Here is a 25,822-nt window from a genome sequence, read left to right as displayed (position 1 = left end):
GGTCTTCAAACCCGCTATTTTGGAACAAACTCGATAGTATGCCCATTCATATTTTAATGAAGTTAATCATATACATGTACTAGATAGAATGATTTTGGATTTCTTTCTATAAGCTTAAGTATACATATTTCAATCATTAATATTTTAATGATATTGATATTTAAAAACTATTTTTAAGTTAATATCTATCTTTCACTTAAATTTTGGGTAATACATACATATCTTTTACTAAATAAATGATTCTAACATAAATTTTCAGTACATTTGCCATATTAATTTTTGAAATCTGATTCATATCTCGACTTGAAGTAGATATTGAGTGTGTTTTTACATATAGCTAGAAAGAGGAAGAAAAAGTACAAGGATACTTTCGTAAGCATTCAGTTTTGGGCTTTATTCATAGAGATATAAAGAAAAAAAATTCATCGATAGGAAAAACGACTAAAATAAAATTTTACAATTTTTTCATGACTGATCAAGATATTCATCCATATAACTATAGTGAATTGCGAAGTAAACACAAAGGCTACATCGATTTATATATTGCTTTATATCAGCTGAAAACAGAAGATGAAGGGGATTTATATGAGATTTACAATAAGATCAAAGCAGAATTGATTGATTCAAAGATATGTCTTCTCCAAAATATAATTAGAGATGTTTTGGATATTATTCCTTATAATAATCGCTATGCAAGGTCATATTTATTTTTTGCCAAACACATTTCTGATGATTATCAAGTTAAAGAGTTCAACAATGGTATTTATAAAGAATATGGTATTAAATTAGGTATATCTGGTGAATTCGAAAAATATAAATCAGAAAATCTGGATTTTCTGACAGAAAATTCAATTTACAGAGCAATTATGTATAATGACAAAGAAGCATTCATCTTTTTCATTGAAAGTGAAGGATTTGATGAAGATCAAAAACTAAAAAGTGATTTATATCCGTTTACTGCGCTAAAAGGATATTCATTACTTGAATTATGTTGTTATTATGGTGCAGTCGATTGTTTCAGGTTATTAAGAATGAATTGTGGGTCAAAAATAACTATCACATGTCTTCATTTTTCTTTTTTAAGTGGAAATCCAGAGATCATGAATGAATGTTTAAAATTTCAAAAACCAGATGAAAAATGCATGGAATATGCAATTATTTCTCACAACATTGATTTTGTTACATTCTTAATGACTGAATACAAATTAAAGATCAATTTAGAACATTGCTTAGAATATAAAAATCTTGAATCATTATTAGTTTATTTTGATCAGACTCGTGAAATCAGTGAGTGTTTTATTTATTCAATACAGTTTAATATTAGAACACTTTCTGAATATTTCCTTTCACAGGGTGCAAATATTAATGCAAAAGATAAAAATGGGAAAACCGCTCTTCATTATGCAACATATAATAATAACAAAGATATGGTCAAGTTTCTTATAGTTTATGATGCAAATTTTTATGAAAAAGATCAGTATGGTGAAACTGCTCTTCATTATGCAGTAAATATAAAAAGTAACGAAATGATCGAAATTCTTTTAAGTTTTGGTGCAAATGCCAATGTAAAAGATAAAGATGGAAGAACTGCTCTTCGCCTTCCGTACTTGAGAATCAAAAGATTGAGAAAAATCGAAAGACCAAAAGTAGGTTCTGAATGTAGAATTAAATTATGAAGATCATAAGAAATTGTATTCAAATGACTTCATATTTATAATTTTTTGCAAAAATGATAGAATATTTTTGAAAAATTTATAATAAAAAAAATTTATTGAATTATAGTTGTTTAGAACATGTATAATTAAAGCTCTGTTTCTGGAGCATCTGATTCTTGTGGGCAGGAAGAATCAAAGTATTCATCTGAAGGACATTTGAATTTGGAATAAGCTTTGCAGAGAAGATCTTTAGTTTTACGTGTAAAGGCGTATTCTGTGTCTTGGTGTTTTACAGCAAGGTCGCAAATCTCTTTGCTCGACTTTTCGAACAATTCTGAGTCTTCAATTACGAAACTCAAGATTTGATCAATATCTTTATAATTCTGTGTATTGTTGAGTAATTTGATGAAGCCCTTGGCAATTTTCGGAGGACATTTATTGTCTGATGACAAAATAAATGATTTCACAAGTTTCTTTGAAGAATTAATAACGCTTTCTTCACCAGGGCATTGTGTAATGATCTTGGTAATTGGGATAATATTGCAGGTCGGTAAATTTCTTTGAATGACGTTCAAAACATTGGCTGATGTATTAAGAAGGTTATTAATGAGATTTAGATTACCTGAGTAGTCGCAATACTGTGATCTCTGTTCAGCTGCATGAATCATAACAGATACAACATTATAGAGCAATGAAACATTTGTAATAATTAAATCGAAAGAGCTATTAGTCATTATTCGATCAAGTCTGCTTGTCATTCTTTCTACGAAGTCATCTCTTGTATTAGGTGCTTGTAATTCACTTGCGATAGAAGCAATTGTGAAATTAATTAACTCGAAAGGATTGTCACGCAACTTATCTGTTTCAAAATTCTGTGTTAGTCTTTTAAGTTTAAACAAAAAGTATACGAGAACTCCTAGCCAAGTTAAAGAGACAACTAATAAACCAACTTGAAACTCCAAAGATTGGACACATGACTGGAGCTTTTCAGCTCTTGACATGGCTTGTGCTTTCATCTTTTCGTATGGTGTCTGTGGCTTGTTTTTCTTATCTTTTTTCTCTTTCTTTGTAACCATTTTCGAAATTTGTCAAAAACAAAAAATTTCATCGGAAAATAAAAAAAACTTTTCATATGTTGATCTTAAATTTTATACGATGATATGCATTTCACATTGAAGTAACAGACATATGCCCAAGAGGCCAAACTATTGCCGTCGGTGTTCAGCATGAATTTTTCAATTTTGAATCTATATTTTCGATAATTTCGAGAAATCTAAAGGGGTCTCTTTTATAAAACACAATCAATATGAATTTAATGAATATATTCCTTATAACCTTAGAAGAAATTCAAAATTAAATCTTTTTGATTTTAAATCGAAAGCATAAATATTCTATCATGTTTATTCTGTATCGAAAAGCTTTGTGGAAAGGTACTTCTCGCCTCTATCAGCGAAGAGAACAACAATAACACCTTCATCAAGCTTTTCAGCGACCTTCTGGGCAGCAAGCATAGCAGCACCAGCAGACATACCGATGAAGATACCTTCCTTGGCAACAACTTCGCGTGCCTTATCGAAAGCAGCTTCAGATTCGATGAGGATGTGTTCATCGATCTGGGATGGATCGTAAATAGCTGGAACAATAGCCTCTTCCATGGACTTGAGACCCTGGATGTAGTGGCCCTTTGTTGGTTGAGCTTCAACGATCTTGATGGCTGGATTCTTCTCACGAAGGTTCTTTCCAACACCCATAAGTGTTCCGGATGTTCCGACAGCAGAGACGAAGTGTGTGACCTTGCCTTGTGTCTGAGCCCAGATTTCTTCGGCTGTTGTCTTGTAGTGAGCGATCTTGTTGTATTCGTTTGAGAATTGGTTTGGATTGAAGTACTTTCCTGGGTTCTCCTTAAGAATTTCAGCAACCTTACGGATGGCGCCATCTGTGCCGAGCTTCTTGTCTGTAAGGATGATTTCAGCTCCGAAAGCCTTGATCATCTTGCGGCGTTCGATTGAAACACCTTCACTCATGACGATGACGACATTGTAGCCCTTAACACGGCCGATCATAGCAAGACCGATACCAGTGTTTCCGGATGTAGCTTCGATGATTGTGGATCCTGGCTGGAGTTTGCCTTCTGCTTCAGCTTGTTCGATCATCTTGAGAGCGATACGATCCTTAACTGAACCTGTTGGGTTGAAACCTTCAAGTTTAGCGTACATTTGGACCTTTGGGTTTGGATTAAGGTGATTGATGCGGACCATTGGTGTGTTACCGACTGTCTGGAGGATGTTGTCGTAGATCATTCTTTGCAACTATAAAAATGAAGTGGGATAAAGCAATCAGAAGATTTATCGAACCTCTCAGAAAATTTGAATGGAAATTTGTTCATAAATTGAGTTAGCGGTTGACCGTTCCATCTGAGAAATAAAATTGACTTTGATTAAATGTTTTTATTTATCATGCAATTCTTCTTGCGACCAAAGATTTGAATAAAATTCCAAAAAATAAGATAGCTTAAAAAATAATATACGGTAGTGTTTACTAATAGATGAATAGTATATAAATTCTATTAAAATGGATTTGATCCAAAAAAATATAAAACCAAAAATAATTGTTATAATTTAAATGAAGAAGTAATTTAAAACGATTTTATTTATGATCAAATTTTATATATTTTTTTGGATCAAATCCATTTTAATAGAATTTATATACTATTCATCTATTAGTAAACACTACCGTATATTATTTTTTAAGCTATCTTATTTTTTGGAATTTTATTCAAATCTTTGGTCGCAAGAAGAATTGCATGATAAATAAAAACATTTAATCAAAGTCAATTTTATTTTTCATATTCAAATGGACTGAGTGTTAACATTTAACATTTTTTGCTAATTGTCGTCAAAAATTAGGCGTAAAGCAAAAATTGATATTTCATATGGTTTTATGATAGATAAGCATTATATTCCCACTCATTATATTCGTAAATTTTGAGGTTTATCCTTCGCTTTTAAGATCATTGAATTTGATTTTTATATAAAATAGTTATATATTAGAAAATAATATGAGTTTATGTGATATTATTTTTCAGAAGATTTCATTCTATATGCCTATGAAAAGTACTCTCAAAACTAACTTTTTCCTAATTATAATTAAATCTAGAATATTGTATTATGCTTAGTATTATTTCATTTTTCTCATTCAATTTAGAATTTACAAATGTCAAAAAATTGAGAGCTGTCACTTTTGATGAATTTCTGTTTATTACAATAGAACCCTCTTGCTATTGTGTCAAACTTGCGAAACCGATAGCAAAAATATCTCGCAATATCAAAATTGAGATATTGAGTGAATTATGCATTATAGAGATTAAAAATCTGATTTGTGAAAACATCTCATCAGTTTCTAGCTAATTCAAAAATCTTTACTATCTTATTCGATTAAAATGAAAAGGGAATAGTTTCATTATGCTTTAAATGACAGCCTTATAATATAATCATAGTTTTCGCTCAATATGCAGCATTTTTTTTTCGAAATCTATGGTCAATATCCTAAATACTGATTGCTTTGCATTCATATCTCTTACATTTTCTATACCCACATCACTATTCATTGCTATTCCTATCTTTTTCATTTTTGTTTGTTTCTCATAATTTCTCAAAAAACATGATAACTTGATATTTGTAAATATCATACTTTATAACGTAAATAAGAACTTGACCTATTAAGAAAAGCAGTAATGAAAAGAAAATCTGAAATTCATAAAAATTACAAGTTTCTGATGACAATTAGCTTAATTAAACCAGGTACAAGATTATATAATTGTATTTTCTATCCAATTAAAAAAAAAAAAAAAAAAAAAAAAAAAGGTAGTGGGGCTTCCAGGCACTTCGTGCCTTCTAGCCCTGATGTTGATGTTTAGTATAAATGAAGTCTTAGAGGACAAACATGACTATGAGTTTTGATATGACAAGATAGAATATGAGAGAGGTCCTATAAACCGGAGAAAGTGTTATATAAACATCTGTCATATTACTCAGAATATTATACAGAATTCAATAAAAATATATTTTAGGTGAAGAGGTGAGATTTCACCTGTTTTTTCACCTCATTTTTCACCTCTTGAATTTTCATGAATTTCATCGTAAAGACTTTGTCAAGATTTCATCGTAAAGACTTGTCAAGACTTCTTCGTAAATGTTTTGTCAAGACTTCTTCTTCGTAAATGTTTTGTCAAGACTTCTTCTTCGTAAATGTTTTGTCAAGACTTCTTCTTCGTAAATGTTTTGTCAAGACTTCTTCGTAAATGTTTTGTCAAGACTTCTTTCTTCGTAAAATCAGACAAAAATATATTTTTAGGTGAAGAGGTGAGATTTCACCTGTTTTTTTCACCTAATTTTTCACCCTCTTGAATTTTCATGAAATTTACACCAAAAATATATTTTAGGTGAAGAGGTGAGATTTCACCTGTTTTTTTCACCTAATTTTTCACCCTCTTGAATTTTACACCAAAAATAATGTTTAGGTGAAGAGGTGAGATTTTCACCTGTTTTTTCACCTCATTTTTCACCCTCTTGAATTTTCATGAAATTTAACCAAAAATATACTACTAGGGTCATTTACGAAGAAATCTCAACAAAGTCTTTACGAAGAAATCTCAACAAAGTCTTTACGATGAAATCTTGAAAAACATAGACAAAAAGTTCATGAGAAATTAGATGAGAAGTCTTAACAAGTCTTTACGAAGAAATTCATGAAAATTCAAGAGGTGAAAAAAGAGGTGAAAAAAGAGGTGAAATCTCACCTCTTTCACCTAAAATATATTTTTGGGTCATTACACTCATTTACGAAGAAATCTCAACAAAGTCTTTATGAGAAGTCTTGACAAAGTCTTACGAAGAAATCTCAACAAAGTCTTTACGAAGAAGTCACAATAAAACATCTGTCAAAAACCGCTTTTTTAACTTCACTTAAAATGCCACGTAAGCTACGTAAGAATATACGTAAGAGGAAGAGAGCATTGAAACATCCAATAGTAAGACTGACACCACAACAACAGTTGCAACAACAAATGCTGAATGACCCCACTATGTTGCAACAAATGTCAAGCAATCCTATGTTTTAAACCGAGTTGTTGGTGCACAGAGTGGAGGTTTAAGAGCGGCACTTTTAGCGAAAATGGCAGGCTATGGTGGAGCTGCAGACGGAACAGCTTATAACCCTCAAAGTCAAATGAATTTGAGTTCACTCAAAAATCAAATAACAGATGTCAAAAAGTCAAACATAGACATACAGAAAACAAATAAGTGAAAACGAAAAGAAACTAGAATATGACAGACACACAAAGAAACTCAATGAGTTAAACGTAGAGAAAAAGAAGAAAGAAGAAAACTGAAAGAACTAAGTACAGAGGAATATGCGAAAAAGTGTCAGAAAAAGCAGCAGAAGTAGCAAAAATGGAACAAGATGTTGTAAATTTGAAAAACCATACTACTCAATATAAAGTACTGAAAGATGAAGAGATAAAACAAAAAGCCCTGAAGACATATATGGATAGCGATGAGTATAAAAAGAAGTTGAAGCAAATGTAAAGGCAGAAAAACTTTTACAGTTGCAAAACCAAACCGTACAGTATGAAAACTTAGCACAAGAAAGTAAAAATAACGACGCAGCCATGCAAAAGGCAATGAAAAGCGCAGAATATATAAAAGCTAACAATGACTGGTTAGATGCCAAGCCAACGCTAAAGCAGCCCAACTCATAGGGTCAATAAGGACAAAAATACAAGCGGATGAAGACAGTTCAAATGAAGCTTTAACAAATGCTGACTTTAAGAACGCCTTCGAAGCTCTTCATAGTAAGGTGAAACAAGTGAACGACTTCTCATCTGGAAAGAAACTGAAGTCTGAAGGTTTCGACAAAGAGTTAAAAGAAGTAGCACAAAATATGACGAAAATAACAGATGCAGCAACGAGACAGGCAGTTCAAAGTGCCTATGACGCCGTTAGAGCAACTGTTGTGAAAAGTCAAGAAAAAGAGTTACAACAGACCAAAACAGACCTAGTAAATGCTTTCTTAAAAACGAAAAGTCAGATAGGACATTACGCTGCAGATGGAACATATGTGCCAGCTGGTGGAACTTATATACCACCAAACCCTCCAAGAGAAGCACCTGCACCAGGACTACCTAGAACATTTACATCGTCACATGGACACAGACACAGGCATGCACAACAACCAGCACAACAACCACCTCCACAACCAGCACAACAACCAACACAACAACCAGCACAGCAACCAACAGTTCAAAACCCTGCACAACAACAACCACAAACAGAGCAAGGACATAAAAGAAGTAGAGAACAAGGAAACCAAGAATTCTTAAAAATGCTTAAAGAAGAGTGTGGTTTCCCAGATACTGTTGACTTTAGTGACAGATATAAAGAAGCTATTAGAAAGTTCAAGGATGGAAATACTGACCCGAACCTATTTAGCTTTATGGCTCAGCACCAAAACGGATATAATCTCAAACCTGGAAAATACAAGCTCGCTAAGGGATATGATTTAATAGCATATCATCCAAATGACATGGATGAATTTACTCCGAGATATTTGATGTCAGAGCTAAATGACAATTCAACTTTCGTCATGAAACGCGTAAAAAATAGAGACGGAACGAAAGAACAAAAGCTTATGAATGCGGATGACGTAGATAGGGAAATTGTTGAAAACGGTCTCGGAATATATGAAATGCCAGCAGATGAGGTACAAGAAACTCCACAGGAAGAAATAGTTCAGATACAACCAGACATGGAAGAAATAGTTCAGCAACAACAGCTAGAAGAGCCTGAAGGAAACGAACAAGTCACTCCTTTGGAAACTAACTTCACAGAACTAGATGAAGATTTGGAACAGCCGAAAAATCTTGACCCTCAACAAGAGTATGCGGAGAATATGGAATATTTCCAAGAGTCTAAAAAAAATTCGGCTGACATAGTAGAAGAATATCGAAAAATGTTTGCCGACATACAAAAGACTCCAACATCAGATGAAAATATTCGGCATAGAATGGAAGCACTGAAAGAAAATGTACACAAATACAACAACCCTTTTTACTTACGAGCATTTAACGTTCAATCTTCGGATGAACTCGGTGAAGATAAAAGGTTAAATTTCAAGAAAACATATAGAAATGAAACATTGTTTAAAGTTCATTCAGAACCTAACCAAGATGGAAACAAACCTACTTTTGTTTCTGCAGACGATGGAACTACAATGAGATGGGGTCATAAAGCTAATCCAGATAGGTGGTTCATAAACTTACAACCTCAATTCCAAGAAGTTGTAGACGCAATGGAAGTCAATGGTGAACCAGATATAGCTGGTATTTTAAGCGCGGCTTTAATGCCATTGAAAGATATGAAACATGCAGATATTTTGGACCAGTATGAAATGAACATGGCTGATGGAAATATAACACCTGACGTTCTAGAACATTTATCTCAAGAACTACACAGAACCATAGAGATGGTATATTTGGTGAAGAGTTTAGAAAGAAAGTTAGGGAGAGCGAAGGAAGAGAACCTATTGTACATGACCTTGCAAATGAAAGTTTACAAAATGTCATAAAAACTTACTTTGCAGACAATGAACTGAGAAGGGATGAATATTTAAGAAAACTCAAATGGACAGTACCAAATGAAATGTTAGTATTGAAAAACATGTTCCTTGACAAAATAAAACCAACTACAGAAATAAACGACGCAAGACTGAAAGATTGGGTAAAAGCTTTCCCATTCACAAAAGATATAGTTGGTAACATGGAAAGAAAACCAGAATGGCTACAAAAACATATATTTGGAAACGAGCATATTCCATATGGACAGGCACTGTTTGAAGAGCTTGAACCAGAAACTCAGGAAAGAGTCATGCAAACAATACGCAAAGACTCAAATACAGACTATGACAAACTCTTTCTAGGATATAGGTTACCTGAGATGGGCGACCAGAGCCAAAAGCAAAAAGGACATGGGAAATTTGCAACATACTAGAATGAACATAAATGCAAAGATGCAACAACTTCAAGCAGAGGGCAATGAAGGAAAAAGAAGAGTTAAAAAACTCAGTCAGGAAGAAAGTAAAGCTTGGTCCACGTGGGTTCTATTATGACATATAAATCCAACTATTCTATATTTTTACTCATATGAAATGTACGCCGCTCAGAATATAACGCCAACAGTTTTGGATGCTATGAATGGAAATGTTTCCGAATGGTATAACGAATGCGACAATGCCATTAGAAGGTCAGAAATAGTTCCTGGAACTTACGAATATACAACTGCTGTTTCTTATGGAAACGTAGGTGAGTTTTGGAGAAGGTTCTTCAACAACAGTAGATATTGCTTGCGACAGGTTTCATATAATTTTCTATTGACAACTCTTTCTTATACGTGGAACAAGACATTGAAATAAAACCTTCTGCCAAGTTGTCTGACAAGAAAGGTTGCAATGGAATTTTCTATGTCGGATACCAATATGCTCCAGAAGTTTTCATGGGAATATAAATATATTCTAACTCTGACTTAGTTCAAACAGTAACATGGGCAAACTATGAATGGTTCGCTTTAAGAAACTCAGTACAACCACAAGCTAGAGAGACAAACAGACCAGTATGCAACTATGAGAAAATAAGAAGACTTGACCCTAACGTTCCAGGAGTTTATGTTGACCTTTCTGGTACAAACTGCAGCAGCAGTAACCAAAGTAAAAACTGAAACTTAGAGTTCCTTTGTCATCTTTCCTCATCTTCAGGTTTTTAAGATACTTGCCAAACTGGGCAGGAAAAATTTCTATCGAACTTACTCCAAGCAAAAATAACTTAGTCATTGCACCAACACAAGACCCATTCACTCTTACAGAAGTAGTGGGAACAAATAAAATGTCATTCGCCGACTTTTGCAAAAACAAAGTTGACTTAGACTTTGGTTTCTCAAACCTCAACACTGAAGTAAACTATTATTTCAATGCTGCTGGAGATGCTTGGGACCCAGTTAAGTTCACATGCGAAAAGTTTGAATGCAAGAGAATAGAAAGCAGACTTGCAGTCTATATGTTGGACCCAGATATTTCAAATGCTTTAGCTGCCAAATATATTGCAGTTCCACTTAATGTTCCCTATACACCAAATATCTGTCAAAGACTTTGCAGGTGAAGTTGGAAACAAAGTGCTGACCCAGGTGCAAGAACAGATATTGCTTTAACAACTGCAATGAAACATGCAGATACTATGTTTTGTACTGTTCAGACGAAACTATAAATGACTATTCTTGCTTCTACAACCCTGGTATTAAATACCATATAAACATAGATGGCAAATACTTCCAAGAGAAGAATATTCCACAGTTGAAGATATGAGGTCATACAACTTGACATTAGATGCTATGAACTTTAACAACAACTTCACAACAACCATTAACCCTGAAATGCAAAGTTCTATTATGCCATATGTGAAAGTATGGACCCATACAGGAGCTCAAAAAACTCAATATACAAATGGAGACCGTTCAAACTTTTGGCTTGGCATTCCATTTGCTGACTCAGAAGACTTTATGGGTGGTATTTTCAACTGTTGGTACAGTTCAAATACAATATACTGGTGACAGAGACGGTCCAAATGAATTGAAAACAAAGAAGTTTACAAAACCAATAGCACTTTTCACGGAAGATGCTCTTTTGAAAATTCGTTCGATGAAACCTGCTGGGGCTCCTCAGATTGGCATAACGACAGCTTCCATCGAGCAGATTTTGGCAGCAGGTCAGTAAGTTGTTCTTGAACTGACTTCTCTCCGTCAAATATTGACAGTACGCCAGTTTTGATATAGTATTGTATTAAAAACTTACCTTTAGAAAATATCGGTCAGTTTTGTTGTTATATTTTTGTCTGCTTCAAGAACTTTCACCATCGGTTATACCAACTTTCTTTGCTTTATGAAAATATTTTGGTTTCAGCAAAGACTGCTATTCTATAACATTTTCCATTGTTTGTATAAGAACTATTCTGTCAATGTATTTGTATTGTTTGTGTGTGTAAACTTTGTTTTGCTTCAATTCGAAGAGATACTCGAATACGTCCATCTTTTATTCTAAGTAAAATGTCATTTCCGAAAAATAGAAGCGTAAGTGTTTCAAAAGGTTTAATGGCGATGGCAGATGTGAAGTTAAATTCACCAACTCAAACAAACAGTCAAAGTGTTGTTGTCAATGTCAAAGAAAGAGATGTTGAAGTGGGGAAACCATACGAAGACGAAGATGGTATAACAATTGTTCCTGTAAAAGAACAACCAACATATCCTGAAGTTAGCAGAGAGTTAAGTTCTGTTGCAGATATTCGAAATGACTACCAACAACTTAAAGACAAACTTAAAACTCAGGAGAAGATTTGTCAAGCTTTAGGTATAATGTTAAACTTGGTCGAACACAACCCTGTAAAAGTGAACTCATATGTCATCGCACCTCATGAAATTTTGAAAGAACTATTGAAACTTTTGACAGAGGCAGACGATATAAACATCAAAGAAATAGAACCCGACATTGCTTGCTGTGGTGTTTCATACAATGTCATTGACAAGATATACGTTATGAAAGGAGGTGAACGTTGAACTTAAAATATAGTTTCCAGACGTCATAAAAATATTTGACGACCACAACATTTCATTAAAATTTAGTTGCTAAGTAAATGGCAGAAGACATAGTGGTTTATACTATTACGACTAAAAACCCTGAGTCATATAATTCTATAACAACAAACTTACAAAGTCCTCAAGGACGATATTGTAAACTGACCTTAAACACGATGACGACTAAAGCCTGTTTTGCTCTTTTGACACCAGAAGACTTTGTTGTTGTGAATGGTAAAAAATACTTCTTTGAAGATACTTACTCAGATATACCACCAACAGGTTTGTTGACTTATTTAATACTTTAAGGACGGATGTAACATGTGCTGCAACTAGAGCAGGTTTCATTATGTTTGGATGTCCGACTGAGTTTAGTATAAACGATATGAGCTATAATACAAAACTTATATCTGGTTTTTACTACCAACAGTTTCCTATAACAGGAAAAGGTGTCATACAAGGTTTGTCTGTTCCATTGACTTTAAGTACACCTATTTTATATATTGTTTCAAACTTAGGTTCAAAGTGCTATTCGAATGTCGACAGAAACTACTATGACCAAAAGATACTCATGCGTATAAACAACACTTTCTCTGCTGGTTTGCCTATTGTTCATTCGAATGCAGAATTTTCAGCTTTAGTAAACTCAAACACTTTAGCAAACATAAACTTAACCTTAGTTGACGCAAACTTTGTTCCTGTAAAACTTTTATGTCCTATGTATTTGTCAATGACGGCAGAAAGTTTCGAATTGGAAGATGCAACTGGTGAAAGTATTGTACTACAAGAACAACTTCAACAACAAATAGCTCAAGAACAACAAATGCAAACAAAATGGAACAAATGCAACAACAAAGTCAAGAATAAAAAAAATATTTTTTTTATTTTTATAAAAATGTACAGAATAGACGTTTCAGATTTTTATGACTTCCAAGCGTTCAGAATATGTGTCCATTTAGAGACTATAACAAAGCAGTCGAGAATTTGAAACGTTTAGTCATTTATGTCGACTCTGCCCCAGAATGTTATGTCATGAAAGAATGGGATGTTGTCTTTAACAAACCAAGAGCAACCATAGTTTCAGAACAAGAATGTAGACAAAACTTAAGAAAATAAAAGTCGTACAAGTTGGAATGAAGATGTTAGATGCTTGGGATATCTTATTGTCAAAGTTAGAAGATTTTTCAGTTCGTGGTATAAAGTTCTATACACCTTCTCCAAACTTCTATTCTATCTTCACTGGATATAAATACGAACAAGTAGAATGGAAAGAAAATGTTATAGAAGCTTGGTTAGACCATGTCAAAGAAATTATATGCAATGGAAACGAAAAGGTTTATGAGTATATCTTATGTTGGTTTGCAAACATCTTACAACATCCAAGTGCTAAAAATGAAACTGCTCTCATTGTATTGGAAAAACAAGAACTGGTAAGAACACTTTCTTTACAGATATCTTATGCAAACTGTTAGAGGGCTATTCGAACCCTAATATGACAAACTTAGAAAACATCTGCGGTAAATTTAACTCCTCAATAGAGAATATGAAACTTATAGTATGTAACGAACTTCAAAGTATAGATACAACAAAGGTTTTAAACTCAGATGCTTTGAAGAGTCTTATAACAGACAAAGTTGGAGTTGTTGAAAGAAAATATAAAGACCAAAGAGTTTGTGAAAATGTTGCAAACTTCGTCATGGTTTCAAACAATGTTGTTCCGATGAAGTTAGAAAGTTCTGACAGAAGATATGTAGTTGTCAGAACGTCAGATTCTCATATGCAAGATACAGAATATTTTGACGACTTAGCAGAAACTTTGACACCTAACTTTTACAACCACTTGTTCTCATATTTCATGACATTAGATATTTCTAAGTTCAATCCAAGACAAATTCCATATACCGAAGAGAGACAAACATTGTTAGAAGCAAACAAGAGTGTATATGAACTGTTTATAGATGAGACTAACTTTGAGTGTTTAGATGAAAGGTCTTTGTACGACTCGTATAAACAATATTGTCAAGAGTATGGTTATATGACAGCATCTAAACGAACATTCTTGGCAAATGTCAAAAATCTTTTAGACATACAGAACGGCGTATATACAAAGAAAAATTTTTCTGAGTAAATTTTAAAAAAAATATATATTTTTATTTTATTTGAAATGTACGCTGAGTTTGTTGGAAAAGACCTAGATAACGAAAATAGATATGCGCTATTCTGGTTAGATTGTCCTTATGAAATGTATGAAAAAAAGGCTTTATATGAAGAATATAGAAAATATTGTCATGAAAACGATATAAGACTAAGCTCTAGAGAAAAATTCTATGCTGGTATAAAACATCTTTTCGAAGTTCGGAATGGCAAATATAGAAAGAAATAATTTTTATGAGTAAATTTTAAAAAAAATATTTTTTTATCCGATAGAAAAGATGATGAAATTCATCTCAGTCAACAAGTACATGACAGAAGTCAAAGAAGAACTAGACCCATTCATATATTTGAATGTTTACTTCTACCATTTTGAAAAGTCTACATTTGACAAAGTTTGGAACATCGAACCAGTTAAGTTTGCTATTGTGACTAAAAATGGTGCGAAATTTGAAGACTTAGACATAGAAGGTTTGTTAGCAGTCAAAGAAAATTTTGACAGAAGGTTTCAAACCTTAAAGAAGGCAAAGCATACAAACTTGTTATACCTTATGAACCAAAGAAAGCAGACGACTATGAATATTATGAGTCTAAGATAGTTGAAGTTCAAGGTAAATTGGGTAAAAAGATTTTAGAGTCTAAGCCAGTGTTGCTCCTAAAGAGGAAGAGAACATTGACATTGACCCAGAAATGTTCTAAAAATAAAATTTTATTTTTACATGTCAAATTTCTTTTTCTCTGGTTCAGGTTCTTTCTTCTCTTCTTCTACTTTCTTTTCTTTCTTCTCTCTCTTCTTCTTCTTCTCTGGTGGAGTTATGTCAAATTTCTCAGAACCATATTTATGTAAAAGTTCTTTGTCCTTTAATAGCTCTTCTATTCTGTTTCCTATTTCATCTTCAAGAACAGCGCATGTGCCTTCTTTGCATTCTAAGAACTTTTGTTGGACTTCATCTTTCCAATCGGCGTCATCTCTGTCAACAAGTCTGTCATTGACAAACTTAAAGACTTCTCTGCCTAATGTTTTATGGTTCTTGTCATATTCCCAGAAACAAACTTTAGAACAAATTCACCTTTCTTGTTTACACTATGTAAGATTTTATGGTCGACAGATGTTTTGCTGTCGAAAAGCTTGTCTCGAATATAGATAGCGAAATCGCTAGACATTTTCAAAAAGATAAAAATTTTAATTTTTCTAAAAATATGTTAGAAAAAAAAGTTTGCTGACATTGACAAGAAATTTGAGAATGTTTTTAAACAAGAACAAGAGGAAGTTAGAAAATGCTCAGATAAAACCCATACATGACAAGTTTCATTTGCTCAGAATGGTATAACAGGTCTAATCGCACCACCTGGGTCGGGTAAGACTTTCACTTATCTTAAAATGGCTGCACAACAACAAGAACTAGATGAAAGAACCCATTCTATGAGTTAGTTGTTATTTGTAGTACTTCTGGTCAATTTGACCAAACCGTCAATTCGTTCAAAGATATTATAAGAAGTCTAAGTTAGTATGTATAAAGGATACTGAGTTGTTAGATTGGATAAAGAAGTACCAAAGAAGAGTTTTGAAGTATAATGCTATAAAAGTATATAAATTCTAAGTTTAAAGACCCAAATGAGGAAATGCAGAGAATATTAGAGAAGAAACACTTTCAGAAACAAACAGAAAGAGATAGAATACATTTCGAAGAAATTGCAATCGTACGATTGGAAAACGTACCCTCATAGATGTCTTCTTATCTTAGATGACTTTGCTTCTCATCCTTTGTTAAAGAATAGAGAACAAGACATGTGTCGAATTCTTAAGAAGCTCAGACACTTTAACATCTCAGTTGTCATTTGTGTACAGACAGCAAAGAGTTTAAGTAAGGATGTTAAAAGAATACTTACTGACATTATACTTTTCCCTGGATTGTCCGAAGACGATTTCATGGAACTTATGAAAGAGTCCATGGCAGGTAAGTTTGACAGACATGAACTATGGGAGAAGTACAAAGTCATACAAGACCCTCATACTTCTTTCAGAATTCATATCTACGCAAACAAAGTTCAAATTGTAAAAAGTCAATAAAAATAAATGGTTCATTTACTCTGCTTGTTTGAAGTTGTCAAAATACTCTGTTATTTTTTCCTTCAGTAGCGGCAAATCTTCTTTGAAGGTAAGTATTGTACAACCTTTAATATCATAGTGTGTTTGAGGTAACGTATCTTGAACTATTTGTTTCACATCTTCATTCGGTGTCATTGAAATCGGTAAGTTTTCGCGATAGAACCAATTTCTGTCAGATTTGTAAATCTTAGCAAGGTCGTAAAAGCTTTTGTTGTTTCTTCTGACTAAATGCAACATAACCATATCTCTGTCTTCTTCATTTTCCATCTCTTCAGTATAAATCATATACTTATAGTTCTTTTCCTTTCCTTTTGGTACCGAACGTGGTATTCTTTTCTGAATGTTTTTATCTTTTGCTTCAATGACTTCATCTTTTGCTTGAAGTTTCTTTTCCATCTCTTCACGTTCTTGTCTATGAATTTCATCTAACATCATGAAAATATAACAAGCGTAACGAGGCGAAGCCCACATTGCAACAGCATTTACAAGAAGTCTATGAACATAATATCCTTTCAAACTATTTGGCAAATTTTTACGATTTTCGTACGGAATCTCGTTCCTCGGTTTTCCGAGGAACGCAAACATATGAGGAAATTCTTCTAAAAGTTCTTTTGCCTGCTGGTTTTCAAACCAATGATATGCTTGCTTTGTAGAACGAAGAGCTGTCAAAATACTTTGCATTTGGTACATATCGTCTTTGACCGAACGAATGAGACGTAACTGTTTGTTATATTGTATGTACTCATATTCTTCACTTATGGCTTCATGAACGATAGCAGTTGTTGTGTTCTCTGTTGTTGACATATCTGTCTTTACATACAAAATAAAAAAATAAAAAAAATAAAATTAACTTTATTTTTTCTATCTTGTATAAAAGACCAAAAATAAACGCTTTACATGTATTTTTCAGCAACTTCGTCAAGAAGTCTGTAAATATACCATGCATAACGAGGAGAAGCCCACATTGCTATTGAACTAACTAGGAACTTATGAACATATATACCTTTTAGATACGATGGTAAGTTTTGTCTGTCTTGGTACATCTTTTTAAGTTCTACATGTTCGAACTCACTCAAAAGTTCATGAGTGCTATTTAATTCAAACCAATCTTGTGGTTTCTTAGTATCTGGAGCAAAACATGCTGTCAAAATACTTTGCATTTGGTACATATCGTCTTTGACCGAACGAATGAGACGGAGTTGTTTGTTAAACTGTATGTACTCATATTCTTCATTTATGGCTTCATGAACGATAGCAGTTGTTGTGTTCTCTGATGTTGACATATCTGTCTTTACATACAAAATAAAAAAAATATTTTATAAAAAACTAGCGTTATTTTTTCTGTCTTAAGGAAATTCATGAAATTTGGTCATTTTTTTCAGCAAAAATATATTTTAGGTGAAGAGGTGAGATTTCACCTGTTTTTTCACCTCTTTTTTCACCTCATGAATTTTCATGATTTCATCGTAAATGTTTTGTCAAGACTTCTTCGTATATGTTTTGTCAAGACTTCTTCGTATATGTTTTGTCAAGACTTCTTCGTATATGTTTTGTCAAGACTTTAATCGTCAATGAGTGTAAAACAGACAAAAATATATTTTAGGGTAGAAGGGTATATCTACCCCGTTTTCTACCCTCATTTCTACCCCATATGTCCTTACTGAAAAAGTATGTGTTCCATATGTCATTTTACTCAGAATTTTGTTGCTGAATTCAATAAAAATATATTTTAGGTGAAGAGGTGAGATTTCACCTCTTTTTTCACCTCTTTTTTCACCTGTTATTTTATAAGCGTTTTACATGAATTGTATGATGTATATTTGAAATCCTAAACAATTTCGTAGCTTCTATTTCTTCTGTCAGTACATCGAATGTTTTAACGATACCGAAAGTTTCTTTATACTTCTTCTTGACGTCAGATAGAAGGAAATCGTCAGCTGTTGGATAGTTTTTGTTCAGAAATTCTAACATGTCCATTTTATTTTCTGCTGGTTTCTCTACTTCTTTCTTTAAGTCAGCATAGTCGTTTCGCATACGTTCTATCTCTTTGACGGAGTAGTTATATTTCCTCATTGCTGCTTTACATTTTGAACATTGCGGGTTCATTTTAGCATTGTACATTGAAACCTTACCTGCTAAAACAACTAAGGCGTCAATTGCTCTCTTTAACTCAAAAGTTGCGGGTCTTATTTGTTCATTCCATATCTTACCTCTTCTATCTTTATCTCTTATCTGCCATACACATTTTGCAACTAACGAAACAAAGTTGTCGTAGGTCTTAAACTCCCCAGATTTGTATATGTCAGAGATATTCTTATATACCATATCGCAATCTTTGTCCATGACTTTGTGGTTGCAATGAAATCCAAGAAACTCATAGTTAACCTTTCGTATGAACTTCTTTATTTCTACTGAGTCAGTTGCTTTGACTTCTATTTCATCGAATTCTGGAATAGTAAGCTTTTGTTGTTGGATTTCAGGAAGTTTAGGTAGATGGTCAATAATGTCCTGCATTTCATAAAGATACTGTTCATTTGTTTCATCTTTCGCAGTGCAATCTAAATCTCCTTGGAGAAGTTCTTGCTTTATCTTCTGGATTTCTGTTTCGAAAGTATATGAAGAAGGAATGAAGCTTTTCATCTCTACTAACATTGAAGTTGGGTTCATGACTAAAGAGTTTGGTGCTGTTGTTGCTAACATGTTCTTACAATAAAAATAAAAAATATTTTTTTAAAAAAACTAAAATATATTTTTTATCTTAAGGAAATTCATGAGGTGAAAAAAGAGGTGAAAAAAGAGGTGAAATCTCACCTCTTCACCTAAAATATATTTTTGTCTGATTTACGCTCATTACGATGAAGTTTCGACAAAACATTTACGTTCATGTTTGACAAAACATTTACGATGAAATCATGAAAATTCAAGAGGGTGAAAAAACAGGTGAAAAAAGAGGTGAAATCTCACCTCTTCACCTAAAATATATTTTTATTGAATTCAGCAACAAAATGGTTCATTTACTCACAATATTTTTGTACAAAACGACCCCAAGCTTTTAACTTCTTTTCTGCAGCTTCTAATGAAATTTTAGCGAGTTCATATTCTCTAAATTCTCTCTTTAAATCTTCTTGTTCCCATTGGTCTAGTTCGTATGGAGAATCTCTATAACCAGAACATATCTCACGTTCATGTTCTATTTGTTTTTCATGCATTTTTCTAACTTCTTCTTCGAACAAAGGTTTTGCATTCTCTACTGTATCTTCAAGTTCTTCTTCATCTAACTTCTCATGAACTTTCTTGTCTATGGAGTCCATAATTTTTCCAACTGCTATGCAATATTTTGGAGAAGCCCCACATTGCTATATAGTTTAGAAGTCTTGGGTCTACATACGTTCCTCTAACCTGTTTGATTTCATCAGGAATTCCTGCATGAACTTTGTATAAAAAGCAACCGTCGGAATTCCGGCGGTTGGTATATTCTTCACAAAATGCCTTAAAATACTCTTCCCAGGACTTATTTTCCAACAACCTTCTAAAGTCTTTCCTAAACTGCTGACACATATTTGTTGCATTTATATAACCATCCTTGTCTCTACGTAAGACTTCAATACCGTTGTAAGTGCCTTTCGTGAATGTTTCGCCATTATATTTGTTCGTGAACGTTTTTGCTTCGACTGACATTTCTGTTCTTACAATAAAAATAAAAAATATTTTTTGGTGGGACATCGGACATTCGTTTATGGCTTAACCGTCGGACATTGTCTTGAAACAGTACAAATATTGTCTTGAAACAGTGCAAATATTGTCTTGAAACAGTACAAATATTGTCTTGAAACAGTGCAAATATTGTTCTGAAACAGTGCAAATATTGTTCTGAAAAAGTACAAGTCTTGTTCTGAAAAAGTACAAGTCTTGTTCTGAAACAGAAAATTTTTCTCACAAATTGAGAGCTTTTACGGGAAATTTGTTCTGAAAAAGTACAAGTCTTGTTCTGAAAAAGTACAAGTCTTGTTCTGAAAAAGTACAAGTATTGCTCTGAAACAGTACAAGTATTGTTCTGAAAAAGTACAAATATTGCTCTGAAACAGTACAAGTATTGTTCTGAAGCAGTGCAAATATTGTTCTGAAGCAGTGCAAATATTGTTCTGAAGCAGTGCAAATATTGTTCTGAAGCAGTGCAAATATTGTTCTGAAGCAGTGCAAATATTGTTCTGAAGCAGTGCAATGGACAACATCGAGCCACATTCAATACTTTTTCAGCACTTCTCCGTAGTTGTATATGAAAGACAATTCGAGATAAAAGTCATAGTACAATGGTATTATATGCTGCACACCGTTTGTTGTGAACCAAACTTGAAAGTCAGAGAAACTGTTACTAGGTGGTTCGTAGAATTTAGAGGTAAGGTCATAAAAGTCCTTACCAATACAAAGAAAACTGTTGTTGCTTGAACTGAAACTTGCATGACATATAACATTTTGAGGGTCAAACACGTTTCTATAAACTGTCAAATCTGTTGGTGGGCGTATAAACCAGAACGGACCGTCAGGTGGTAATGGTTCGTTCTGGTTTAGTAACCGAAGAAATTGTGCCCAAGAACGTTTGTCTACTTGCCAAAATAAAAACTGTGTACTTCTTGGAGGGTTAATTTCAATCCTTTGAAATGAAACGGTGGAATTCATCTTGTTGTATTCTAGTTTCAGATAGTATGTTCCATTTAGTAAAGAGTGGTATTTTTCTTGAAATTCCCAATAATATTTGTTCATTTGAGTTTGAAAGTCATTTAGAGTCTTCTCAAGGTTTTCGTCTGAACGAACTGTAAAGATTCTCATTTCGTCAAATTTGTCTATTAGACCATCAGAACCTTCATATTGCCCATGAAAATATACTGCAAACATAAACGCGTTAGTTCTTTTTGAAAACAAAACTCTTCTAAATCCTATTGCCTTTGCATCTGAAGGACTTTGAAGCCAACGAATTGGAAAGTCAAAGCGGTAGGAGCCGGATGAAATTTCTTCATCTGATATAGTCCTACCGGCGTTTGTAAAGATATAGTCTAACGGTTTTGTATCTGCTACATTTGTTCTTTGTTTTTCAACCTGAAACATTTAATATATGTAAAAATATACTGTTTTAAAAAATGTTTTAAAATGGTATGCAATTTTTTATTTCTCATCTAACAAACATGTTGTCTGACTGCTCGAGGGTTAGGTTGGTACCATTCGAACTTCACGCTTACAATTCCTTCAATTGCATTCAAAATGTCTGAGTCGGAGTCAACCATTTGTTCTCTCTTTGTAGTCTTGAAAGCGTCAAGAAGTTGTGCGGCTGTTGTGACATTGCCATGTGAGTAGTATATATGACCGTCCAAATCTGTTATAGTTAGTCTGAGATTGTGTCCTTTCTTATTTCCGTCTTGAATGGCAGCAAGTACACCCATGAAGCCTTCTTTGTTCTTTCCTTCGTCAAAGTTTACTGTAAAGGTTCGACCAGATGTAATTTGACTTCTAACTTCACGGTACTTTTCATATGCATATCTTGTTCTTTCCATGGGAGCATGTGCGTCTTCACCTTTTCCTTTTTTCCTTCTCAAAGGATGCAATTGTTCGTTATGTTTCCAGTAGAATCTGGCAAAGCCGTCTTGTCCTTCAACTTGCGGCTCGTTAACATCGAAAGGCAAGTTCATAAGACGTTCTTCTTCTAACCTCTCTAGTCTGTTTGGATAGTTGGTTCGCGCTGTTTTTAAGTCCATCTCATAGGTCAGACCAGCCAGTTTGTCATAGACTTTTATGGGTCTTCCCTTCCTATATTTAAACTTCTTTGAAACTTTCCAACCATATCTTTCTAACTCTGCTTTTATTCTAGCAGATTTTCTATCCATTCTATGCGAGGGCATTTTTATAAAAATAAAAAAATGTTTTTTCTTTACTTTACGTAACCACCAGCTACCAGAAGCCTTTGACGCCAACCCATACCAGCTAATGAAGGTTGACTTGGTTTAGTTTGGAAACTAACCTTTGGTTTTGGTTTATCTTCAGTTTTTGGCTCCCCTTCTTCTATTGGTTTTTCGTCACTTTTCGGTTCCTCTGACTTTACCTCACCTGCAGGAACAGTTGTGTCGTCAACATCTTCATAAATATCATATGCCATTTGTTTTTGTTTTCCTTTCAACTTTTTGTGTTTGTTGTAAAGTTTAGAATATTTCGACTCTAAGTCAATGAGATGTTCTATAATGAACTGTTGGTCAGTGAAGTAAACTTTTCCATCTGTTGTCTCGAAAGCTCCTTCAGACTTCAATATTTTATTTGTGAGAGTCTGTTTCTTTTTTGAGATACTAGCCGTTCCATTTCTATGAAAAGTGACTTTGTAGTTAGGGTTTGTATTTCCAGACCTGGCACTTTCTATTATTGAATTTTTCTCTTCATCTGTAAGTTCTTTGACAGGTTTTGACAATGGTTCTGAACTTTTTGTTTGTGGTGTCAAATCTACCGTTTCAACTTCTTCGGTCATTTCATCTCAGTAAAAAATTTTAGTTTGGTTTGTTTTCAACTGGTTGTTGAGGTTTTTTATGTCGGTCTAAAACTTCTTGAGGTATAGGGAGGACTTGACAAACACGTGGTTGTGTAACTGCTGGAAGCCGACAAATCCATCTTGAACCCATTTGTCTCAATGCTGTATTGTTCATTTCATCTCAGTAAAAAACTTTACATTCCCCACGTTTGAGGCGGTTGAGGTTGGTTATTGTTTACCCATTGTTGTGCATGGTTATATCCTCTGTTAAAGAATCTTTCACCTTGGTCCATATAGTGCCCTGCTTGGTTATAGTAGTCATTTGCTTTGTTATAGTAGTTTCCTGCTTCTCTTCCTACATTGTCCATCCATCCTTGAACTTTTCCTCTTGTTTCAGGATTTGGAATAAGATTTGTTGCATCTCGTGCTACCTCCCAACCTTTCTGTACAGTTTGTATAATAGGTTGTGCTTTCTCTTTAAGTATACCTAATGTACTCAAAATCTTCCTTCCAACTCCAAATACACCTCTGGCTATTGTTCCCACTGCGGGTAAAAATCTGGATGCAACTCCTGCTAATGCGCCAAATAAACCCATTTCTTATAGGGTAAAAATGACGAATCCAAACAAGGACCCCTATGTTTCTAAAGCAACAAAGAAAGCACTCATGGTAAAAATCTTTAGTTCAACACCAAATGCTTGGTTTATGGATATCTTGGAAAACATTCCGAGGTATAGAGAAGATGGACCACCATACTGGCTAATATTTGTCGGTCAAAACACAAGATACTGTGAAGCCATACCATTACAGTCCAAAAATATTTTAGATGTGAAAACTGCTTTGACAATATTTGTTGACAAATACCATCCAACAAAACTGACATCTGACTGTGAACGTTCTTTCAAATCAGACGATATTAAAAACTATCTGCGTTCAAAAAATGTAAACCAATATTTCATTGTCGACCAAAACCATTCTGCTCTTGGTGTCATTGACAGTTGTATAAAAATCTTAAGAGACTTAAACCAACCACAAGGTGGTGAGGTAGATGAAATGTCATATGACGACAAGTACAGACACTTCTCCATGGCAAAGATGAGACAAGTTTTAAATATTTACAATAGCCGTAAACAAAAAGGTTTGGGAAACCATTCCCCTGAAGAAATGAAAAACAACCCTGACTTAGAGAAAGACTATATATTTAATAGTTTAGTCAAAAGAGACAAACAAGAAAGAATGCCAGGCTTCAAACTTAAGAAAGGTGACAAAGTAAAAATAGAAATACCTAAACGCGACCCATATGAAAATACTATTGACTATGACAACAATGGGAACTCGACAGGTACTCACATTCGTGTTCGTAAAAATAGAAGAAAGTATACAAGAGAATATTATGAAGTTTTAGGCAAACATGGCAAAATGTACAGACTGCAAGCAGAAGATAAAACTACTATTGTCAGACCTCGTTTCAAACTTGTCAAAGTTCAAGGTGGTATACTTTCAAAGACAGTTCCTAACAAATATAAGACAACTCCTGACGAATATGCTAAAGAAGTTGAAAATGACGACTAAGCATTTCTATACCATGCGTAAACTGTCATGTAAGGTGGCATGTAGTCTTTACTTTGTCCCGTTGTTTGCGTATATCCTGAAACGTTATGTGTATGGTTTCCATCTCCCTGAGTGTCACTCCAGTAACAATTTATAGCAAACTTAACGTTGTCTTTAACATCATATCCTTTACCTTTTGTCATTCCTGACCAATCCCAATATCTATGCTTATGCCAACCTGCTTGAGATGTACTTAAATCTATGTAGTGACTGTGTGCAGGTAAATTTTCACCTGAAATCGTTTTACTTCCACCTGTTTCCTTTGAAGAGTTTGCACAATACAAAAACCTGTCGACTATTTGAGTCCAAGTTCCAAAACCAAGTACTACTTCTGGTCTGGTAGAGTTCATTGACGTATAAATAGAACCTATAGGATATACTGTTTGAAGTATTTCTGTCTTTAATGTTTGAAGCTCTGTTTTGTCTGCTTTTTTATATAACTTTTCTTCAAGTTCATTTACGTCAGAGATGCTATGTCTATGATATTTTTGTGGGTATGTTCCTTCTGTCCATGCGAAAATACGTTCTTTTGTTGCATCTACATATCCTTTTATCCATGTCGAGTCTGCTTTTGTATTCCTTAACTCTGTAACACCTTTCTCAAGCTCTTTCAACTGTTGTCCATCTTCCATTAAACCTCTGGTATGACTTGAAACCGTTTGTGTCAACATATCTACAGTTTCTTTGTCGGCTTTAAGGTCTAAACACCCTGAAACCCATCCTGTATCGGCTTTAGTTTTTAAAATCTTTGAAGTCCGTTCATGGTACCATTCAACCCTTTCTTTAATTTCATTGTCTTTTTCATCCACATATTCCTTATCTGCCTTCTTATCTAATGCACTAGCCACACATGCTAACTCATCGTTAACATATGTTTTATCTGCTTTCTTTTCAACATCCTCTTTCGTTGCATATGTTGCATCTGCTCTGTCATGTTCTTCTTGAACTTTTTCAATGACATACTCTTTGTCAGCTTTGTTGTCAATATCTGCCTTCAAAAGAAGTTCATCTATAGGCTTCTCGTTTAAAGTTCCTTTTGTTGGATTTACACAGACAGTATGGTTCTTACTGTCTTGAAACAGAAACTCATCTGTCATTGGGTTTATCGTCAGTTTTAAGT

The 25,822-nt window shown here is 33.8% G+C and overlaps 15 protein-coding genes and 4 pseudogenes across 19 annotated transcripts, besides 2 other annotated features; 7 read left to right on the top strand and 12 right to left on the bottom strand.

The window, feature by feature from the left end:
- Window positions 1-467: 467 nt before the first annotated feature.
- On the top strand, window positions 468-1,676 carry TVAGG3_0441550 (protein ubiquitination; the record flags this gene model as incomplete). Its single annotated transcript, XM_001315708.1, has 1 exon — window positions 468-1,676. The coding sequence occupies one exon, from the start codon at window positions 468-470 to the stop codon at window positions 1,674-1,676; it is 1,209 nt and encodes a 402-aa protein (XP_001315743.1).
- Window positions 1,677-1,767: 91 nt separating this feature from the next.
- Window positions 1,768-2,731, bottom strand: TVAGG3_0441540 (uncharacterized protein; the record flags this gene model as incomplete). The annotated part of the gene is made up of 1 exon (XM_001315707.2): window positions 1,802-2,731. One exon carries the CDS (start codon window positions 2,729-2,731, stop codon window positions 1,802-1,804), a length of 930 nt encoding a protein of 309 aa, XP_001315742.1.
- A 297-nt stretch (window positions 2,732-3,028) lies between these two features.
- TVAGG3_0441530 (cysteine synthase family protein domain-containing protein) lies at window positions 3,029-3,982 on the bottom strand (the record flags this gene model as incomplete). The annotated part of the gene is made up of 1 exon (XM_001315706.1): window positions 3,056-3,955. One exon carries the CDS (start codon window positions 3,953-3,955, stop codon window positions 3,056-3,058), a length of 900 nt encoding a protein of 299 aa, XP_001315741.1.
- An 897-nt stretch (window positions 3,983-4,879) lies between these two features.
- Window positions 4,880-4,916: a mobile genetic element.
- Window positions 4,917-6,624: 1,708 nt separating this feature from the next.
- TVAGG3_0441510 lies at window positions 6,625-8,695 on the top strand (annotated as a pseudogene). The gene has a single exon. A coding segment is annotated over exon 1 (2,071 nt).
- Window positions 8,696-9,370: 675 nt separating this feature from the next.
- TVAGG3_0441500 (protein of unknown function, DUF4106 family) lies at window positions 9,371-9,700 on the top strand (the record flags this gene model as incomplete). The annotated part of the gene is made up of 1 exon (XM_051234225.1): window positions 9,371-9,700. The coding sequence occupies one exon, from the start codon at window positions 9,371-9,373 to the stop codon at window positions 9,698-9,700; it is 330 nt and encodes a 109-aa protein (XP_051103955.1).
- A 211-nt stretch (window positions 9,701-9,911) lies between these two features.
- Window positions 9,912-25,822: part of a mobile genetic element that runs on past the window's edge.
- On the top strand, window positions 11,846-12,380 carry TVAGG3_0441490 (annotated as a pseudogene). The gene has a single exon. A coding segment is annotated over exon 1 (535 nt).
- On the top strand, window positions 12,385-13,192 carry TVAGG3_0441480 (annotated as a pseudogene). Its single transcript has one exon. A coding segment is annotated over exon 1 (808 nt).
- On the top strand, window positions 13,869-14,453 carry TVAGG3_0441470 (uncharacterized protein; the record flags this gene model as incomplete). Its single annotated transcript, XM_051234224.1, has 1 exon — window positions 13,869-14,453. One exon carries the CDS (start codon window positions 13,869-13,871, stop codon window positions 14,451-14,453), a length of 585 nt encoding a protein of 194 aa, XP_051103954.1.
- Window positions 15,192-15,527, bottom strand: TVAGG3_0441460 (uncharacterized protein; the record flags this gene model as incomplete). Its single annotated transcript, XM_051234223.1, has 1 exon — window positions 15,192-15,527. A coding segment is annotated over one exon (336 nt), but the record flags the coding sequence as incomplete, so codon positions are not given.
- On the top strand, window positions 16,100-16,553 carry TVAGG3_0441450 (annotated as a pseudogene). Its single transcript has one exon. A coding segment is annotated over exon 1 (454 nt).
- TVAGG3_0441440 (KilA, N-terminal/APSES-type HTH, DNA-binding family) lies at window positions 16,563-17,276 on the bottom strand (the record flags this gene model as incomplete). Its single annotated transcript, XM_051234222.1, has 1 exon — window positions 16,563-17,276. The coding sequence occupies one exon, from the start codon at window positions 17,274-17,276 to the stop codon at window positions 16,563-16,565; it is 714 nt and encodes a 237-aa protein (XP_051103952.1).
- Window positions 17,480-17,869, bottom strand: TVAGG3_0441430 (KilA, N-terminal/APSES-type HTH, DNA-binding family; the record flags this gene model as incomplete). The annotated part of the gene is made up of 1 exon (XM_001315705.1): window positions 17,480-17,869. The coding sequence occupies one exon, from the start codon at window positions 17,867-17,869 to the stop codon at window positions 17,480-17,482; it is 390 nt and encodes a 129-aa protein (XP_001315740.1).
- TVAGG3_0441420 (organellar and viral DNA polymerase type B) lies at window positions 18,372-19,286 on the bottom strand (the record flags this gene model as incomplete). Its single annotated transcript, XM_001315704.1, has 1 exon — window positions 18,372-19,286. One exon carries the CDS (start codon window positions 19,284-19,286, stop codon window positions 18,372-18,374), a length of 915 nt encoding a protein of 304 aa, XP_001315739.1.
- On the bottom strand, window positions 19,601-19,897 carry TVAGG3_0441410 (uncharacterized protein; the record flags this gene model as incomplete). The annotated part of the gene is made up of 1 exon (XM_001315703.1): window positions 19,601-19,897. One exon carries the CDS (start codon window positions 19,895-19,897, stop codon window positions 19,601-19,603), a length of 297 nt encoding a protein of 98 aa, XP_001315738.1.
- On the bottom strand, window positions 20,829-21,689 carry TVAGG3_0441400 (uncharacterized protein; the record flags this gene model as incomplete). Its single annotated transcript, XM_051234221.1, has 1 exon — window positions 20,829-21,689. One exon carries the CDS (start codon window positions 21,687-21,689, stop codon window positions 20,829-20,831), a length of 861 nt encoding a protein of 286 aa, XP_051103951.1.
- TVAGG3_0441390 (uncharacterized protein) lies at window positions 21,758-22,462 on the bottom strand (the record flags this gene model as incomplete). The annotated part of the gene is made up of 1 exon (XM_051234220.1): window positions 21,758-22,462. The coding sequence occupies one exon, from the start codon at window positions 22,460-22,462 to the stop codon at window positions 21,758-21,760; it is 705 nt and encodes a 234-aa protein (XP_051103950.1).
- TVAGG3_0441380 (phage tail repeat-like family) lies at window positions 22,507-23,091 on the bottom strand (the record flags this gene model as incomplete). Its single annotated transcript, XM_051234219.1, has 1 exon — window positions 22,507-23,091. The coding sequence occupies one exon, from the start codon at window positions 23,089-23,091 to the stop codon at window positions 22,507-22,509; it is 585 nt and encodes a 194-aa protein (XP_051103949.1).
- TVAGG3_0441370 (uncharacterized protein) lies at window positions 23,111-23,266 on the bottom strand (the record flags this gene model as incomplete). The annotated part of the gene is made up of 1 exon (XM_051234218.1): window positions 23,111-23,266. One exon carries the CDS (start codon window positions 23,264-23,266, stop codon window positions 23,111-23,113), a length of 156 nt encoding a protein of 51 aa, XP_051103948.1.
- On the bottom strand, window positions 23,286-23,687 carry TVAGG3_0441360 (uncharacterized protein; the record flags this gene model as incomplete). Its single annotated transcript, XM_051234217.1, has 1 exon — window positions 23,286-23,687. One exon carries the CDS (start codon window positions 23,685-23,687, stop codon window positions 23,286-23,288), a length of 402 nt encoding a protein of 133 aa, XP_051103947.1.

The sequence above is a fragment of the Trichomonas vaginalis genome, chromosome V (genome assembly GCF_026262505.1).
Source record: "Trichomonas vaginalis G3 chromosome V, whole genome shotgun sequence".
NCBI lineage: Eukaryota > Parabasalia > Trichomonadida > Trichomonadidae > Trichomonas > Trichomonas vaginalis.
This window is presented reverse-complemented; position numbering and strand designations above follow the sequence as displayed.